Here is a 20,385-nt window from a genome sequence, read left to right on the forward strand (position 1 = left end):
TGGACGCAAGGGCTGTGAACAGGGTGGACACAAGCAGTGTGTCTGGTGTTGTGCCAGTTCCAGTATTGGGAACGCAAGCTAAAATCATCAAATACACTATACTCTGAACATCAGACTCTGGAAGCAAGTGCTGTATATGGTGGTACAAGCACTGCGGCGTTGTGTGGGTTCCAGTATCTGGGAGGCAGTCTCTCATCACCACATACACTGTGCCCTGAACATCAGACTTTGGATGCGAGTGCTGTACAAGGTGTTACAAGCCCTGTCTCTGGCGTTGTGTGGGTTTCAGAACCAGGGAGGCAGGTTCTGATCACCACATGCATTGTGCCCTGATCCTTATACTTTCAACGCAAGTGCTACACAGTGTGGATACTAGCACTGTGTCCAGCGTTTCTGCATTTTCCCATGCATAGAGGGAAGCTCCAACCACCACACACGCTGCATACAGATCACTGGACGTTGATAGATGGTGTGTCGGCTTTAGTCGAACTAAGATGAGTTTTGACAGATAATAAAGACAATTTAGATGGGAAAATAACATTGTGACACATAATATGAAGGTGAATTAGGCCATGCAGCAGTTGGGTTTTGGCGCCAAGAGTGCCTTAACTTATACGTTAGACCTGCAACGCCAAAAATTGAGCCACATGTGTTTTGAACTGTTACAGAATAAATCATTACATATTTTGACAGACAATACTACTAATTATGACATGGGAATAACATCCAGGTACTTAATTTGAGGGTCCATTTTACTGGGTGCAAAGATTGAATCAAAGTCAGGCAGGTCACACCAGTAGTGCCAATAACTGTGTTTTTTGTACTGTCATTTAACTTTTGGTGCAAAGACAAATTCTTGTCCACAGTTCAGATACCGAACTATGAGAACAAGTTGGCCTGTGCAGTACATAGTGTTTGGCTATTTCATTGTTCATGCTCGTAAAATATAGGGTTGTAATTGGGAGAGCAATATGCGCATCTGTGTGTGTGTGTGTGTGTGTGTGTGTGTGTGTGTGTGTGTGTGTGTTTGTGTGTGTGTGTGTGTGTGTGTGTGTGTATGGAAGCATGACTTCTAAGTCCTCTGGAGACACATCAACCATACTGCTGTGTACCTTGGTTTCCACAGCTCTGGCTCCCGGACAACACTTCCTCCGGAACTCAGACAAAAACGATCGGTAGTAACACACAAATAAGTCGTGTTGTCTACAACTGAGCCTCGAGCAGCTGCTCCAATGCCATGTGGCGCCAACTTCGCCACCAGAGTCAGGAGCATCGCTGCAAACAGCCCTGCCATTGTGGCACTATCTCACTTCCATGACTCACTTGCCTCTCCATCGGTATCTCACCACTATATGAGTTTTAAAGTCGCTGCCCAACAGCTCTGCATTTATTTCGGACTCTGGCCTTTATGGCGATCGTGCTCAGCATTTCATCAGCTGACAAACACGCTCCACGTTCGAGGCTCTGTGATACCCGCACTTAAGTGTCCCATCATCGGAGTCCACTATAACTCACTGCCTTGCAGAACTTTGTCTCTGACTTGTCTGTGAGCTAACTGCCTCGTGGGCCACTATCACCATGGATTTCGCCCACAGGCGAACACCCCTGTGCAATGCCATTGACTACCCGCAAGGATATCCCAGTGCTATGTTGGTGATTGCCTGCTAGGACAATCCAGTGGTTCAATGATGTACCATCAAACTGAACTGAGTAGTGCCGAGTCTGTTTCCAAGAAACTGTTCTTATATTTTGTTTGTCTCATGTAATAAAGTTCCATTGCTCTTGACTACCTGGAAATGTCAATCATAGTGTGTTCTCCCCTCGGCTATGAACACTGAAATGGCGATGAGGACTACTGTTGCTCTTTTATTTTCACCCCAAAACGTTTGTGCCCTCCTAGACACACTAGAATGGCGACAAAAAATCAACATTTGTGCCTTTCTTGTCCCACACTACAGTATCGATGATGATGAACGTCTGTGCCCTCCTTGCCTGTGCTGCTGCCATGAGAGACCAAGTTTGTAAAGATCAGCCGCACTTTGTAATTCTAGCGTTCAAAGACTCAGCGTTCTTGTCCCACTACAGCAGCAACGAGGATATTTGGCTTAGGATTAAGTCCCAAAAGTGACTAGCATCCCTGTGCACTACTTTGGACTGATGCTGATGCTTTATCACCGCATCTGCTCTTTCTTTTCAGTTTCTCCTTGCTTATTCTGATGGTAATAACTACCGCATTCGTCTGTTTCTTAATCCAGAAGGAGACATTGCTACCCCGTCCTGTGTCCTCTTTTGGGACCCTTTCAATGTTTATTGTGACAATTATCACGTCTAAGAGCGCACTCTAAATTCCGCAGCATTTTCCTTGAGGCCATTCTCTCATTCCCAGAGCTCATCTGCGCATTAAACATTTAACAGTATCTTCCACGTTGCTGTTTGACACCTTACACATTCCGTGGCTACCTCTATGCCGCTCCTCGACATCTTAAAAATTTCGCGGTGTCCACCATAATGTTCCTCCATACATTCTGGTCCTTCATTCTTTTCTACATAGTCTGCGCCTCGGCACTCCCGCTGTCTCACGTCCTTTCCACGCCTCCCAGGCACAACATCTTTCCCCACTTCCATTATTCCTTGCTCGCATGCCATTTCCTTCTGTCTTCCATTCCTCTGGCAGCACTATCGCCTGCAGTGGGACCATAGCGTCTAAAGGCACCATTAGTCCAACGACACCTTCGCCTCCTGCAGCTTCTTTGCCTCCAGTAGCACCTTTGCCTCCAGTGGTACCATCACCTCCAAGGATCATTGCCTCCAGCAGACTACTGCCTTAAATGGACCATCACTTCTGGCTTCATGTCACAGCTCTTCATCCTTCCGGTCTGCCCTTTGCAAGTCTTTCACCTCTGGTTATACCTACCTCCTACTCATCCTTGCACCATTCTGCAGGACCTCACACGCTTTCACTATCATGCTCTTCTTCTTCCTCCCGAGAATGCCAATGATCCACGCACTGTTCAGTCCCCACGTGGTCATATTTTCGGGAATCCTCATGTGAGAGACAAAGAGTGCAGCCACAGGGTCTTCTTGTGTTGTGCAAAGGCTGCAACTATATCTCATCTGGATACTCCAGTTGGGCTGTCAGCAGGACTACCCTGGCTCTCCAGTTATGCACTCCTGGAAACTACAGTGCAAACCCAGGGCAAGGCAGGTCTTATCTCCCTTGCTGGACCAAGATTACATGATGATGACATCGTGTCTCTATCTCCTACCACCAGTGGCCAACTTCACGCTCCAAGATGTCGAGACTGCATGTTTGCCGCTACCAGTTCTTGTCTGACATAGATCCATCTGTCGTGGTCGCATTCAAGCCACCCACTTTTGGCCACAGCTCCATGGATGTGGCAGGCGTCCACTGTCCCAAGCACCCATGAAATGGGCACTCTTCCCAGCTTTGGGGCTCCTCCTCCCTTTGACAGCCATGTCTTCTTCGAGATGGAAAAATAAACTCTTTCTTTAGTGGAAAAGGCAACACACCGGTCAACCATATAGTTCTGTACCATGGTTAGAGGCAGCTCCGGGCCAGTAACGACACTTCCTCTGGAGCTCAGATGAAAACAATCTGCAGTAACACATGAATTCGCCAGGGCTTTTACAATTGAATCTGCAGCAGAAGCAAAAGTACAGTGTGGCGCCACCCCGATCACCAAAGGCAGGCGCACATGCACAAACAGCGCCGCCATCGCGGCACCACTTTGACTCCATTAGTCACATGTTTCCGTCGGTATCTTCTGGCGTTCGAGTATTTAGACCGCTGTCTGACCGCTCTGCAATGGGCTTTACGTTAGCCACGCCTATTGGTTCCTCAATTGGAGTTCGTCCGCCGAGCGCACTCTAAGCCATCGGCTCTATGCCGGGCGCGTCTAGTGGTACAAAAATCAGAGTTTTTCCACCGAGCTCACTCTAAGTCCCATACCATATTCCAGTCGCACCTAGTGGTCCCTCCATCGAAGTCGACAGCAGTTCACCATTTCGTGGGGCAACGTCGTCACCTCGACTCTGATCTCACAGCTTCACAAGACACTATCACCATGGACTTCGTTCACTTACGATCATCTCCGTCTAATGTCGGTGATTATCTATTAGGACATTCTAGTGCTACTTCAGTATGTACGTGCTAGGGCTTTCCAGTGCATCAGTGAGACTGAACCGAGTAGTGGAGACTCTCGTTCCAAGAAACTGTTTTAATAGTTTTTATTAGACTCATTAATCTGAGCAAATCAATTGTAATGCGTTGTTCCCATCAGTGATGAACACGACAGTGATCACGAATGTGTGTGCGTACCGCTGATTTTGGTGATGCTACGTTTTAGGTTCGGCGAAAGCTGACGAAACATGCCCTTCCTCACCCTCGTCGCTGCAGCCTTACCCCTCCATTTAGGTAACCCAAAGATCAAAGGACAGTTTGCATACTAAATAAGGATTTCATTCTTACTCCCTTGACAATTTTGGTTGAAATATACTCTTTGACACTGTGAAGATATCAAGGATAAAGTACAAGGATTTCAAATGGTCCAAATGGCTCTGAACACTATGGGACTTAACATTTTAGGTCATCAGTCCCCTAGAACTTAGAACTACTCAAACCTAACTAACGTAACCACATCACACTCATCCATGCCCAAGGCAGGATTCGAACCTGCAACCGCAGCAGTCACGCGGTTCCGGACTGAAGCGCCTAGAACCGCACAGCCACCACGGCCGGCTAAAGTACAAGGAGCGAAAGATTATCTACAACTAGTATAAATCAGACTGAAAGTGAGGAAGAAACTGAGAAGTGTCTCACACAGAGTTGTAGGCTGCACACGATGTTATTCTAGTATTACTATGAGCTATCAGTAAAGGAAACTAAAGAGAAATTGACTTATCGGATTAACGCTCGATGAGAAGACATAACAACTGTAAGGTTTGCGAATCACATTGTAATACTGTCATAGACGGCAAAGGACTCGAAAAGAAGTGGAATGGAATAGATAGTGCCTTGAAAAGAGGTTACAAAATAAATATCAACGAAAGTGAAACAGTCGAATTCAGTCAAGTGATGCTGAGGAAATTAGAGTAGGAAATAAGACATTAAAATTAGCAGAGTTTAGCTACTTTGGCAGCAACTGGCAGCTGACGATGGCTGATAGCGCATTTTGCTTGTTATGCTTCTTAGCTGCCCTGCCGTTTTTATCTCATACTGCACTTCCAATTGATATGGAGCCCTATGCCATAGTAGATGCTCCACTCACCTGTTTTTTCCTTTGCCACAGGTTATATATCATTCTAAAGTAAAACGTTAAAAGATTCCAGTTTCCCTCTCTCTCTTTGGTTTTCCCACACCTCATATTCTGTTTGTACAGGACGCTATGCTCCAATCGCATACTTTTATGGACGTCTGCCCTCAGTCCATCTAAATGTTTGATACCGATAGAGCTCGTTTGTTGAAGGGAGTCGTTTTTGCCTCATCGAATCTGCTTATCGTGAATTCTTTTTTTCAGCCATCCCGCGTGTATCTTGCTAAATTCTTCCACTTCTTCTATAGGATGCTCCTTAATTTTATATTTAAAGAAAGAAATATACTCTTTTTTTAGTACTCTTCAACTCATTTTCGCTTTCCCCTGATCCGTTATGTTGCGACGTTATTGATTCCATTCAAAAGATTTATCGTCAATCGGAAATCCCATGTCATCTACAAACCATCAATGTGGTATCCAAGCCCCTCTCGTTTATTCTACTCCGAAAATTTTCTTGACTTTTTGCATTGTTTCTTCGATATAGAGTTTAACAACTAATTTCAACCTTTCTCCAGGTAGACTTGTTTCTTCTTACCTATCATTTTTATTACTCCGACTTTGAGGCTACTTGTCTGCATCCTTACCTCAGACCCATTTGTTTAAAAATTTCTTAAATTTCATTCCACCTTGTATTGTTGAAGGCTATCTCTATGTCCACAAACTAGACTTTCAGATTTTTCTTCATTCTTATTTAGCTTTCTAAGCGCAATGTTGGAATTACTTCTCTGGCATACTTTCACTCCATCAGATATTCCTCAACAACGTTTGTGGAGACAAATTAGCATTGTTTTCTGTAAGTATATGTGTGTTTAATCCATGTGTTAACTGTCTGTTGGCGTGTCTCTAAGGTGTTCTGCAATTATATTGGCGCAGGAAACGATGCGAGGACTCCGAGACCGCTACGCCGCCTCACACGTTGGCAGACACCACGAAATGAACACCGAGGTCGACGCCAGGAGACAAGCTCACCGTCTGTCTGAAGTTGAGGACCTGCAAGGCAAGCCGATAGTCAGTGGCGGTCGAACAGCCGACGTCGAAACCGTACCAGAATCAGTGGTTAGCGCTGGGAACGACAAACCCTCTACCCCGAGTATTGACGATGATAACGATTTCCTGAGAGAGGATGGATGGAAACCAAAGTCATCACAAAAGGCGGCAGTCCTTGGGGAACATAGTGTCAGCATTAAGAACGTAACAGCAGAGCCGACGAGTGGCGCAGACAATAAATCACCTACTCGCAACAGTGTCAACACTGATGACGACAACGATTTCCTCAGAAGTGACACGTGGGAAACTAAAGCCCCACACAAATCGGATGGCCTTGGAGAACCTAATGTCAACTCTAATGCCGTAACAAGCCAGGACGCGAGTGGCAGAGACAGCAAAACTCCCCCTCACAACAGCGATAATAGCGATGACAACAACGATTTCCTAAGAGACGACTCATGGGAGCCGAAGCCGGCACCAGAAGTGAAGACTACGGACGATAAGTCCTCCGCTCCTGCCGTTGGCAACAATGAAGGTGACGATTTTCTCAGAGATGACACACCAGAGGCGGTGGCACACGAGGTATCAGCAACAGGCGAAACTAGCAGAGGCAACGAACCGTCTGCTCCACTCTTTGGTAACAATGTTGACGACAATGACTTCCTCAAAGATGACTCACCGGAGACGGTGATCCGTAAGCCAGTTGCCGCTGAAGTCAACACTGGTAGCGCACCAACACCAAACGCGAACGGCGCGAGTGAGAAGTCTTCTGATGGCAACGATCGTAAGAGCGATGACGACAACGACTTCCTCAGAGAAGACGACTTGCAGTCGAAACCTCACCCTGCTAGCCTCGATGCCGACGTCGAGAGAGTACCGTCATCGGGAGCCCGTGGCAGCGACGACGGCTCCTCCGCTCACAGGGACGGTAACGGCGTTGACGACAATGACTTCCTCAGAGACGACGCAGTGGAGGTGGAGCCACAGCAGTATGAACCAGCTGTCCGTGGAGGCCGCAATGCTGACGCGGATACTGCTTATGATGACGAGGATGAATCACCGAATTATAGTCCTCAGGTAAGAGCATTTGCATCTACACAAATTCCACGAACACATCCTCCATCTCCACCAACAGCCGCGGACTAAACTTTCAGATTGAAAATGAAACTGACCCTGAGGACATTATTGAAATGAGCGCGGAATCAACAACCAAGATCATCATCACCACATCATGACCTACTTAACAATAAGCACTTTCGAAGTGTTGTGATTATCGGATTTCATTTACTGTTCATCTTTCGGCTGATATTTGGACTATCCACTCTTCAGAAACTCTGAGGCTGAGACTTCTATAGCAGTCTTCATAGGCTGGTACCACTCACGTCCTCTACATGAGACCTCCACTTCTACCACTGTTTTTTTGTGTCCAGCCTGGAAGGCGGCGCTTGGGTTGGATCAGGAAAAGGTAAAACACATCGGTACTGCTGTATGAATTTAAATCCCCTTTACTCAAGTAATAAGAATACATAACTTGCAAGGTGGTGCGAAGTTGAAGCGAAGTTTCCTGGCTGGCTGCACCTGATGAAATGGGGAGAATCTGTAGCGGAGCTCGTAGAGATGCACGGCACCAGCCACAGGGCGCTGCCGTCGGTGTCTCGTGGTAGTGCCAAACTTTGGAACTATGTGGCATCGTTACTATCGATACCACACTGTTCCTAGGCCACACAATGACATCGGTTGTTGTACACGTTTGATGGATATTCTTAAATCTAAAGAGTTTTCACGGCGCACTGGAAGTCCGTTTCACGATGGTTGTTAATACCAAATCTCTCTGAATATTGCACTCTGCGGAGGAATGTTGTCCGTTTTGAAACTTCTGACGGATCTATATGCCGAACCAGGACACGAACCAGGAAAATTGCTTTCTGTGGGCAGTATTCTTCCCGGCTGAGTTACCCGAGCACCACTCACGGCTCTCCCTCGGCCGTTTATTTTGCTGGCATCTTTCTTCCACAGCCAAGGTTTCGGGTTCGAATCCCAGTACAGTATATAGTTTTAACCTCCCAGGTATTTTCGATAACAAACCTCTCGTGCAAGCTGATAAGGTTATCTTCATGGCCGAACATGCAGCCTTTGCGGAAAAAACATAGATTCAAAGCTATAACTTGCCACAAATTCATCTCCATGTCCTCCATATTACGGCGCACAGGTGTTCAACACAGCCTACATTGTGCTAAGGAGTAAAACCTTGCCACCTGAGAAACGTTCAACGGTTGTACATATTTCTCTTCATAGAATGCTGGCTCTCATGGCCGATGTCCTTTTTAGTTACTTTGGCATTACGCCATGGTCCAAGGCATGCTTCAGGGCCTAAAGGTTGATCTCTCAATGCTGAATATTATCAGAAGGTATAAGGATCTCGTTAGCTGACTATCGAACTCAACCAAGCTCAGCAAGCCGAACAGTTCGAGTTCTAAACCAACTAACAATAGTTTTATACTGTCTGTGGATGTATTCAGTAGTACGACAAGTTAAGCACATAAACATGCCGTAGAGCACAGCTTAAAACTCATGTAACTGAAATCGTACAGAATGTTTTTCTGGTTGTCGTTGTTTTAGGGGAGTGGTTTTGCATCAGTTTATCCAAAGAATATTAATCATTGTCACCAACCCAATTCTCAAGAAACAGCAGACTTCTTAGATTTACATTTTCAGTGAAACCACATCGAAAGAATGTCGTAACAATATTCATGCCATGAAAAGATAAAACAAACGACCGCTGACCATTGCAAAACTACATGTATGATGGTGTAAAGAAGCGGTAAGGGAAGTATATAGCCGGAGTAGAAGTGAATAGGGAATTATTCTAACGATGATAGCGGTAACTGACGTAAGCGACTTTGAATGGCGCCATCGTTGTGACCTGGCGCTAGGGAACGAACAGAGCGGAAACAACGAAGCTTCCGTTACTATTGTCGTGATCATCTATTGAAAGTGGTGGAAAAACGGCAAAACCACTAGTGGGCGACAACGCACTGGACGTCCACGACCCATCGCAAGATGTAGAGGTAGGAGTGTTGACCGCAGAACTGCAGGGTTGGGGCGATCTGCGCATATCTGGCGATCTGTGCAATGCTGGAACAGGCACGAGTGTTTCGGAGCACAACGTAGCAGACGATAGCAGTCTGTACCCAAGGCGAACCAACGGTCTCGTCAGTTGCAAGTGCAATGGGCATGGAATCATAGAGAACGGACCGTGGATGATCGAGAACGTGACACTTGGTCAGATGAGTCACGTTTCGTGTGCAGATGCGCCGCCGTCCAGGTGACTGGATACTCCATACATGCACAGCACCACCGACGCATGGCGGTGGGGGCAATACGATGTTAAGGGAGGCATTCACCTAAGCTTTCATCGGAACTGTGGTAGTAATCAAAGGCATCGTGACAACTGTGGACTAAATGAAAATCGTTGCTGAGAAACCGCATCCTTTCACGGCGTGATATATTCTTTGACGGTGATTGCATATTCCGGCAAGATAACTGTCTGTATGACAAGGACGCAGTAGTGCTTCAGTGGTTTGTGGAGTACGACCAAAAGTTATCGTTGACATCTTGGCCACCAGATTCGCCACATCTGAAACACTCTGGAAAACATACCTGTGAAGCTATCGACAGGCATCTCTGCGAACATCATACTACCGGCCTGCAATTTACAGGTAGCGCGTGACCTTGAGTAGACACTTGGTTTCACGTGCCTCCAAAAACCTAACAAACTCGTGCCGAATCCATCCCACACAGAATCACTGCTTTATTGAGTTCCAAATATTGACTAACACGCTATTATATCTACATCTACATCTACATCCGTACTCCGCAAGCCACCTGACGGTGTGTGGCGGAGGGTACCCTGAGTACCTCTATCGGTTCTCCCTTCTATTCCAGTCTCGTATTGTACGTGGAAAGAAGGATTGTCGGTATGCTTCTGTGTGGGCTCTAATCTCTCTGATTTTATCCTCATGGTCTCTTCGCGAGATATACGTAGGAGGGAGCAATATACTGCTTGACTCTTCGGTGAAGGTATGTTCTCGAAACTTCAACAAAAGCCCGTACCGAGCTACTGAGCGTCTCTCCTGCAGAGTCTTCCACTGGAGTTTATCTATCATCTCCGTAACGCTTTCGCAATTACTAAATGATCCTGTAACGAAGCGCGCTGCTCTCCGTTGGATCTTCTCTATCTCTTCTATCAACCCTACCTGGTGCGGATCCCACACTGCTGAGCAGTATTCAAGCATTGGGCGAACAAGCGTACTGTAACCTACTTCCTTTGTTGTCGGATTGCATTTCCTTAGGATTCTTCCAATGAATCTCAGTCTGGCATCTGCTTTACCGACGATCAACTTTATATGATCATTCCATTTTAAATCACTCCTAATGCGTACTCCCAGATAATTTATGGAATTAACTGCTTCCAGTTGCTGACCTGCTATTTTGTAGCTAAATGATAAGGGACCTATCTTTCTATGTATTCGCATCACATTACACTTCGCTACATTGAGATTCAATTGCCATTCCGTGCACCATGCGTCAATTCGCTGCAGATCCTCCTGCATTTCAGTACAATTTTCCATTGTTGCAACCTCTCGATACACCACAGCATCATCTGCAAAAAGCCTCAGTGAACTTCCGATGTCATCCACCAGGTCATTTATGTATATTGTGAATAGCAATGGTCCTATGACACTCCCCTGCGGCACACCTGAAATCACTCTTACTTCGGAAGACTTCTCTCCATTGAGAATGACGTGCTGCGTTCTGTTATCTAGGAACTCCTCAATCCAATCACACAATTGATCTGATAGTCCGTATGCTCTTACTTTGTTCATTAAACGACTATGGGGAACTGTGTCAAACGCCTTGCGGAAGTCAAGAAACACGGCATCTACCTGTGAACCCGTGTCTAAGGCCCTCTGAGTCTCGTGGACGAATAGCGCGAGCTGGGTTTCACACGATCGTCTTTTTCGAAACCCATGCTGATTCCTACAGAGTAGATTTCTAGTCTCCAGAAAAGACATTATACTCGAACATAATACGTGTTCCAAAATTCTACAACTGATCGACGTTAGAGATATAGGTCTATAGTTCTGCACATCTGTTCGACGTCCCTTCTTGAGAACGGGGATGACCTGTGCCCTTTTCCAATCCTTTGGAACGCTTCGCTCTTCTAGAGACCTACGGTACACCGCTGCAAGAAGGGGGGCAAGTTCCTTCGCGTACTCTGTGTAAAATCGAACTGGTATCCCATCAGGACCAGCGGCCTTTCCCCTTTTGAGCGATTTTAATTGTTTCTCTATCCCTCTGTCGTCTACTTCGATATCTACCATTTTGTCAACTGTGCGACAATCTAGAGAAGGAAGCACAGGTTGCTTTAGATCATCAATACATTTGGAGACAGATATTTTTGCTACTTCTCATCGAATATGTTGCCCATATATATTATATTTCTCCAGAAAGTAAACTTACATTTCACCTCTCGTTGTTCTCCTTTTAAAAGAATGTATACGGTGTAACTAGTTGGTTGGTTAGTTGGTTGTATGTTTCGGGGGAGAACACCAAACAGCGAGGTCATCGGTCCCACCGGATTAGAAAGGATGGGGAAGGAAGTCGATAGTGCCCTTTCACAAGAATCATCCCGTCATTTATTTGAAGCGACATAGGGAAATTACGGAATACCTAAATCAGGATGGACGGGCGCAGTTTTGAACTGTCGCCCTCCCGTATGAAAGTGGAGTGTGCTACCTCGCTCGGTCTTTATACATTGGTGTCCAAAATTAAAGCAACAAAGATTGTCTTTATTCCACCACAGAACAGAATAAACAGGTGATAATAAAGTAGAAACAATGTAAAGAATTCAGAACATAAACAAATGCAGAGCGGTAGACAAAAGTGTTCTTAGTTTTTGACTGCTACGGTCGCAGGTTCGAATCCTGCCTCGGGCATGGATGTGTGTGATGTCCTTAGGTTGGTTAGGTTTAAGTAGTTCAAAGTTCTAGGGGACTGATGACCTCAGATGTTAAGTCCCATACCGCTCAGAGCTATTCTTTTTCTTAGTTTTTCTCAAATTAACGGATTTGCACAGAAAATTGTGACAAGTGGTTAAGGAGCTCAGTACGGGATGTGACCACCTCTGGTAGCAATACAATGCTGTTAACGACGGGACTGTGAATTATGTCATCAGTCTCGTGTTGAGGCAATAACGCCCATTCTTCCTGCAGAGCTGGTCGCAGTCTCGGAGAGTGGTTGGTGGATGCTGACGCGATGCAAGCCGACTTACTAGTGCATCCCAGATATTACCTATGAAATTCAAATCGGGAGAGCGAGCAGGCCACTTCATTCTTACAATTTCCAAGAAAACATTAAGCATGCGTGCTCTATGAGATCGAGCATTATCGTCCATCAGTACGAAGTCTGGGCCCACAGCACTTCGCAACAACAACGAATGAGGTCCCAAGATCGCGTCACGATACCTGAAAGCAGTTAAACCTTACCGATTCACCCCTACAGTTTCATGAAGAAGGGTTCGAGTGGTCAACATAATCCCTGTCCACACCATTAGGGATCCTCCTCGATATCTCTCTCTCTCCACAATGTTTGGGTCCCGAAATCGTATTCCACTTTCGCTGCAGACGCGAATCCCTTGAGAACAACTCTCAAGACTAGATCAGGACTCATCTGTGAAAAGAACGTTGGCCGACCGGTCGATGGTCTAGGTAGTATGTTGACGGCTCCACTCTAGGCGTTCCTTTCTGTGAAGACATGCCACAGGTACGCATATAGCAGATATCTGACAATAAAGGCCACCCTGCTGAAGCCATCTGTACACCGTTTGCCTCTATACAATAGGTCGAGGGAATGCTGAGAGGTCAGATGCCAGCTGCCATACAATACTAAGGCGGTATAGTCGTGCCCTTACAGCGAAATAACGGTCTCCTCTTTCTGATGTCACACGTGGTCGGCTCTGTCCTGGTCTTCAGGATACACTTTCGGTCTCTATAAAGTGTCGCCGCTTCCGAGAAAGACAAAACGAATCACATTAATCCTTCAGTTTTCGGCTGTCCTCCTTCCTTTCTTTCTTTGGTTCTCCACCTCAGACAGCCTGGTAGGCGTCTTCTCTGTGCCATTCTGCACTGTCTGTGACTGTGTACGACGCGACTGTGGACTTCGAGCTACCCGACAAACACTACGTCGTTTCATGGGTGCCCTGACGTCATCGTTACCGTGGTTGTCAGTTGATTGCAATGCCATCTTTCGTGCAGAACACGATCGTACGGACATCTGGTTGACAGTTTGTATGATTATATCGTGAATTAGACACAGGACGGGGACACCACTGTATATGCTATAAGTACATGTTGTACTGTGCACAGACATCTCAGTACTGTTCATACCAGCACCAAGATTCGCAGTCACATACGAAAGGTTTCTGTTTCCGGACTCAGTATACGATGTACCTCATTTCGACTCTTCTGATAAACCACGCTAACACCATAAATGAAGCTACAGAACCGCTGTCTCTGCATAATTTTATTTATTTATTGGTTTTTGGCTTGTAACCCATATTCATCTAATCGTTGTACATGCTGATGACTCAAACTATGAGCGTATTTAGTTTACTAGTTGATCTGCATATTGTCGTTGTTGTGGTGGTGGTGGGTTTCAGTCCCCCAAGACTGGCTGGATGGAGCTTTCCAAGCTACGCTGTCCTGTGCAAACATCTTCAGATCCGCAAAAATATAGCCGACTGCATCCAGTTGAACCTGCTCACAGTATTCGCTACAGTTTTTATCCAAAACTCTCCCTCGCATTACCAAATCAAATATTCCATTAACCTATAGTGGCCTGTCACTGCATCCCTCCTTTCACTCAAGTTGTGTCACATATTTCATTTCTTCCCAATTCCATTAGATACCTCTGCATTAGCTATCCTGTCTAATATCCTTCTCCAGCAACATATTTCAAAAGCTTACATCGTCCACCTCTGTCTTTCATAAAAGGCTACGCTCTAGACGCATTCACTATAGACTGCCTTACTCTTAAATTTACATTCTATGTTTATATATCTCTATTTTTCAGAAAGATTTCTGTTGACAGCGTGCATTTTATATGTTCTACCTGGAAGAGCCAAAGAAACTGATAGACTAGACTAATATCACGCAGGGCCCCCGCCAGCACTCTGAAGTCCCGCTACACGACGTGGCGCGGACTCGACTAATGTCTGAAGAAATGTTGGAGGGAAATGACACCATTAATCCCATAGGCCTGTCCATAAGTCGGTAAGAGTCGAGGGGGCAGAGATCTCTTCTGAACAACATGTTGCAAGGCATCCCAGATATGCTCAATAATGTTCATGTCTGGGGAGTTCGGTAGCCAGCAGAAGTGTTTAAGCTCATAACAGTGTCCCTGGAGCCACTGTACAGCAATTCTGGACGTGTGGTGTGTCGCGTTGTCCTGCTGGAGTTGCGCAAGTCCGTTGGAATGCACAATGGACATGAATGGATGCAGCTGAACAGACAGGATGTTTACGTACGTGTCACAGGTCAGAGTCGTATCTAGACGTATCAGGGGTCGCATATCACTCCAACCGCAAACCCACCACATCATTACAGAGCCTCCAATAGCTTGAACAGTCCGAGCTGACATGCAGGGTCCATGGATTCATGAGGTTGCCTCCATCCCCGTTCCTGTCCATCCGCTCCATACAATTCGAAACGAGACTCGTACGACCAGGCAACATGTTTCCAGTCATCAACAGTCCAATGTCGGTGTTGACGGGCCCAGGCGAGGCGTAAAGCTTTGTGACGTGCAGTCATCAAGGGTACACGAGTGGACCTTCCGCTCCGAAAGCCCATATCGATGATGTTTCGTTGAATGGTTTGCTGACAATTGTTAACGGTCCAGCATTGAAATCTGCAGAAATTTGCGGGGGGTTGCACTTCCGTCACGTTGAACGATCCTCTTCAGTCGTCGTTGGTGACGTTCTTGCAGGCTCTTTTTCCAGCCGCAGCGATGTCGGAGATATGGTGTTTTACCGGATTCCTGATATCCACGGTAGACTCGTGAAACTATCGTACGGGAAAATCCCCACTTCATCGTTACCTCGGAGATGTCGTGTCCCATCGCTCATGCGCTGACTATAACTCCACGTTCAAACGCAATTAAATCTTGATAATCTGCCATTATATCATTGTAGTAGCAGCAACCGACGCAACAACTGTGCCAGACACTTTTTGTCTTATATAGACGTTGGCGACCGCAGCGCCGTATTCCGCCTGTTTACCTATCTCTGTATTAGAATATGCATGCCTATACCAGTTGCTTTGGATCTTCAGTAAATATTCCCTTCACTTCTTCATCTCTTCATAACCATTGCAACCTACGTCCATTTCCATCGGTAAACTATAGCCAAGTGCTACTCTCTCTCTCTCTCTCTCTCTCTCTCTCTCTCTCTCTCTCTCTCTCTCTCTCTCTGTCTCTCTACTACAGGGTGATTTTTTTCCACACTGTACAAACTATAGAGATTGATCGATGAGAAGAAACGGAACAAAAAAGATCTAATGAACGTATCTCAGGAAATGCATGGTTTCCATGTTAGAGATCATTCATTCAGTCGTATATTGTTACAGAGACTGTGGTCTAATAGGCGCTGTACCATGCAGCCACAGTTACAGTACGTCTTGAAAATGGTTTCCAAGTGACCTACCGCATACGTGTTGCCTAGGCTGCATCCGAACAGTGTGAAAGGCAGCATGAGTACGCTGCTCTAGTGTCTCCACATCTGAAATCGACTCTGCATCCACGATAATTTGAGATGGCCCCGTAGCCCGAAATTGTACGGGTTGAGATCCGGTGAATGAGCACCTCATGCAACTGGATCCCCTCGTCCGAACCACCGACCAGGAAAGACACGATTGAGACGTGTCCGGATGTTAACGGCAAAGTGGGCTGGAGCACTATCATGTAGCAGCCACATAACCCTTCGATTCGTCAATGGCACTTCTTCCAACAGGGAAGGCAAAGTCACCCGCAAGAAATGCCGAAACTTCTGGCCTTTTAGACGACGTGGAAGAAAGACCGGTCCCAAAATACAGTCGCCAATTATCGCGGCCCACACATTGCGCCTGCACCGATACTAATGACTCACTATCACCATACCATGGGAGTTCTGCGTACTATCCCACAGATGGCTGTTAAGAAAGTTGAAGATACCACTCCGCCTGAAGGTGGTCGTCTGTGAATTGGATGGATGACACAAATCCCGGAAATGTGATTGCGTGGTGAAGGAACCAGTGTCAAAACTGTTTCCGATGTGGAAAGTCTATCGCTAGCAAGCCCTGCACACGCTGTAAGTGATAACGATAGTAACAATTGTCAAGGAGAATGTTCCACACGGTCGTCTGTCTTACGCTGTACTTGCGGGCCAACAGCCTGGTACTGACAAGGCGGTCGCCATCCGCAGTGTTAATCACATTTTCCTCCAAGTCTGGGATCCGAACATTTCGGGGACGTCCTTCATGATTTCCTGTTTCCTGAAACGACCCTGTCTCAGACAAACGGCAAAACTCTATTGCAAACATTGAATGCTTTGGTTGATGTCGGCGGGGCTAAGTGTACTGATACAACCTAGCTGCTCGCAGCCCGTAGCCATTTTCCTTTCCGTAAGTAAATGCCCTGTCGGCAAGTTCTCAGTTCGAATACAGCATCATTGTGTACAACGCTGTATCACATCCGCTTCAAAGTCAGTCAGCAAGAGAAGTGAATCGGACACCACATTACAAGTTATTGTGGCAGGAGAGGTCGCTAGGGCATGATGTACGAGGAACAGTACCATTACCATGCATACTGTAACTGTGGATGCATATAACAGCGCGTATTAGACTGCAGTCTCTGTAACAAAGTATGATTGAATAAATGGTTTCTAGCATGGAAATCATGCATTTCCGGACGTAAGTTCATTAGAGCTTTTTTGTTCCGTATCCTCTCATCGATCAGTCGCTAGCGTTTGTACTCGGTGGAAAAATCACCGTCCATTGCCAAATTGACAATTCATTGATGCCACAAGATGTGTTCTATCAACTCATCCCTTCTTTTAGTCAAGTTAAGCAACAAATTTCATTTTCCCCCCAATTCGGTTCAGTTTCGCTTCATTAGGTCTTAGACCTACTCATCCTATATGAAGCATTATTCTGTGACAGGATATTGTGTTTCAAAACCTTCTATTTTCGTTTTATCTTAACTATTCACTGTATACGTTTATGTGTCCTATGAGGCTACAATCCCCAAAAATATTTTCAGAAAAGATTCCCTAACACTTAAACGTGTATTTGTTGTCACCAAACTCCTCTTTTTCAGAAATGTTTCTCTTGCTATTTTCAATCTGAATTTTATGAGTCTACTGGGGCCATCGTCACTTATTTTAGTGTAAAGTAGCAAACCTCATCGACTGATTATATTTTTTCATTACTCAGTCTAATTCCGTTAACATCACTTGATTTAACCCGATTACGTTCATTACCCTTATCTTATTTTTGTTGGTGAACACTATATTAAAACCTGTTTTGGATACGCTATCCAGTCCTTTGCCGTCTTTGAAAGAATTGAGTGTAATCATCAAACCTCCAAATTTGTATTTCTTTACTCTGAATCTTAAATTCCTTTCTCCATTTTCTTTTGGATTTCTTTCACAGTTTGCTCAATGCAGACATAACATGCAGGATAGCTTTCACCCATGTAGAACTCCCTTCTCTTGCTTTCCTTTCAGGTCCTCTGAATTTTGCAACTATGGTCTATGAAACTTGAGTTTCTCGTGGCACATCAAATGCTCAAACAACTTGAGGAAATGCATGTGGATGAAGTCTTCGATAGATGCATATAATTTGACAAGTTCATTTTCAAGTGAGTTTCAGATCTGTTTCGTGGTAGAAGCGGTTGCGTTCAGCCCGTAAGCGCTGAGCAAGTTCCGCTACGCTCCCTTCCTCCTTTTGTCCACGGATGCGGGGCTCATACTGTAGACACGGTTTTGTAGGACTGGCTATGCCGATGATCCTCCTTACTCGAGCGGTGCGTAAGTTCGTAGCCTTTTTTCCATAAGTTTAATAAACACAACAGATACACATAGCAGAGAGTTAAGTCATCAATGATAAGTTTTCCATCACTATTTACTACAGTCTGCCAACAGTGGGGTAACTTCCCCACTCTGAGAGTGTAGAAATTACGTGGTTTTGAGGAGGAGAAGTCTTCGAGCCATGTTTACAGCATTTTTTTCATACAGAAAGGAACTTCCATGAAGATTGTTCTACAGATAGCGTAGAAAGTGAAAATCTGAGGGCACAAGATCGGGTGAATAAGGTGCGTGCGGAATGACTTTCCAATTCACGTTCTGTATAGCGTTCTTTGTCAGACTAACAGATGCGGGCGGTCTTTATCGTGGAGTAGCATCAATTCACGCAGTCTTCCTGGGCGTTGTTCTTGTACTGTGTCTGCAAGACGTCTCAGTTTTTGACAAGAAATGTCAACAGTGATGGTTACATCTCGAGGGAACAATTCATAGTGCACCACGCCGTCGTTCTTCACCAGACACATAACATTATCTTTTATGGATACTCACAAGTGTTTGTACGGGGAGATGCTGCATTGTTTGGGCTCATCCATTCCTTTCTTTTCGTTATGTTAGCGCAAAGACACCACTTCTCGTCACCAGTAACGATACAGGATAGAAATGGTCGGTGTTGTTCACGAGCCAATTGATGACGAGTAAGCAGAAATGCTCATACGGCCGCGCGCTGATTTTTGTTATTTTGGCTTAGAGCCTGCGGCACATGCATCGCATTTTTGAACCTTCCCCAGTGCATGCGAATGTCGCACTATGGTGGAAATATCACAGTTCCTTACATCTGCCAGTTATCTAGGACACTGATATGGATTATTGTGGCTTATGCTCTTAGAGGGTCTGCATCAACTCCCGAAGGTCTTCCTCAACGTGGAGAGTCACTAATGTCAAAACGATCCTCCTTAAAACGAGGAAACCATTTTCCTGCCGTGCTCTGTCCTTTGGTACTATCCTGAAACACGGCGCAAATGTTTCTTTCTGCCTCCGCTGCCGCCGCCCCTCTATTGAACTCAAACAGAACAATATATCGGGAATGTTCTGATTTCTCCAGTCGGCAGTCCACTTTCTAGCGTCAGTAGCTTCACTAATTATCCCAAAATGACATAATGAACAATATGTAAACTCAAATAACAACAGTGAACTACAAATAAAACTTGACAATCGATAAATAAACCCATAGCAACCGCAATACCAACAAGCAAAACAAAAACGCTACGAACTTACTCGCCAACCTAAAAGTTGCAGCTGTTGGCAGATATCATGCATTAATGTCTCACCTTTTTGTATCCTCACTGGGAGATACGATAGGATTGTCATTGTGATAATCCCGTAGACTAACTCTATTGGTGTCCAAGTTGTTTACGGAGGTCGAGAGGAACACATTACGTGCGTGGAGCTACAGGCGCGACTGATTGATTACATGCGGCCGTCCAGCGACGTAAAAGCGGTTTTCTTATCTACGTGAAGCTATTTGTCACGCGACATTGTAGATGGCTGCTTGGCTTTTCGATGTACCGTTACTTTGTGTGTTTAATATATGAAACGTGACAGTTCCCGGTCACGACTGTCGACTTTGCTTTGTTGTTTCGTTTCATCTGGTCCCCACAGTTTCTACTCTATTTAACCACCGAGAACACATGCCTATACAGAATACATAACTGCACAAAAAATATACAAAAATGTATATTTACAGAGCGCAGATGTTAAGCTTTTACCTCAACAAATGTTTAACAAATATACTGATAAGTAAACTAGATATATTTATGTAATCAATCCACACTACTTCTTAAATTTAATAATAACTGGTACCTATAAAAGAAAATATGAGTCCTAGAGATTTTTTCCCTTTGCTCTTAAGAATGGTGCTCCTACTGTGAGCGACATCAGCGGTTTTCTGGC

At 45.3% G+C, this 20,385-nt stretch overlaps 1 protein-coding gene across 1 annotated transcript in view; it reads left to right on the top strand.

Annotated features, from left to right (window-relative positions):
• The window catches only part of LOC126315733 (protein qua-1-like), a 128,225-nt gene that overhangs the window by 60,863 nt on the left and 46,977 nt on the right, over nucleotides 1-20,385 (top strand). The window contains exon 3 of the mRNA XM_049992706.1: nucleotides 6,207-7,397. Within this exon, the coding sequence (XP_049848663.1) occupies nucleotides 6,207-7,397 (1,191 nt within the window). The remainder of the gene's footprint in view (nucleotides 1-6,206; nucleotides 7,398-20,385) is intronic.

The sequence above is a fragment of the Schistocerca gregaria genome, chromosome 1 (genome assembly GCF_023897955.1).
Source record: "Schistocerca gregaria isolate iqSchGreg1 chromosome 1, iqSchGreg1.2, whole genome shotgun sequence".
Taxonomy (NCBI): Eukaryota; Metazoa; Arthropoda; class Insecta; order Orthoptera; family Acrididae; genus Schistocerca; species Schistocerca gregaria.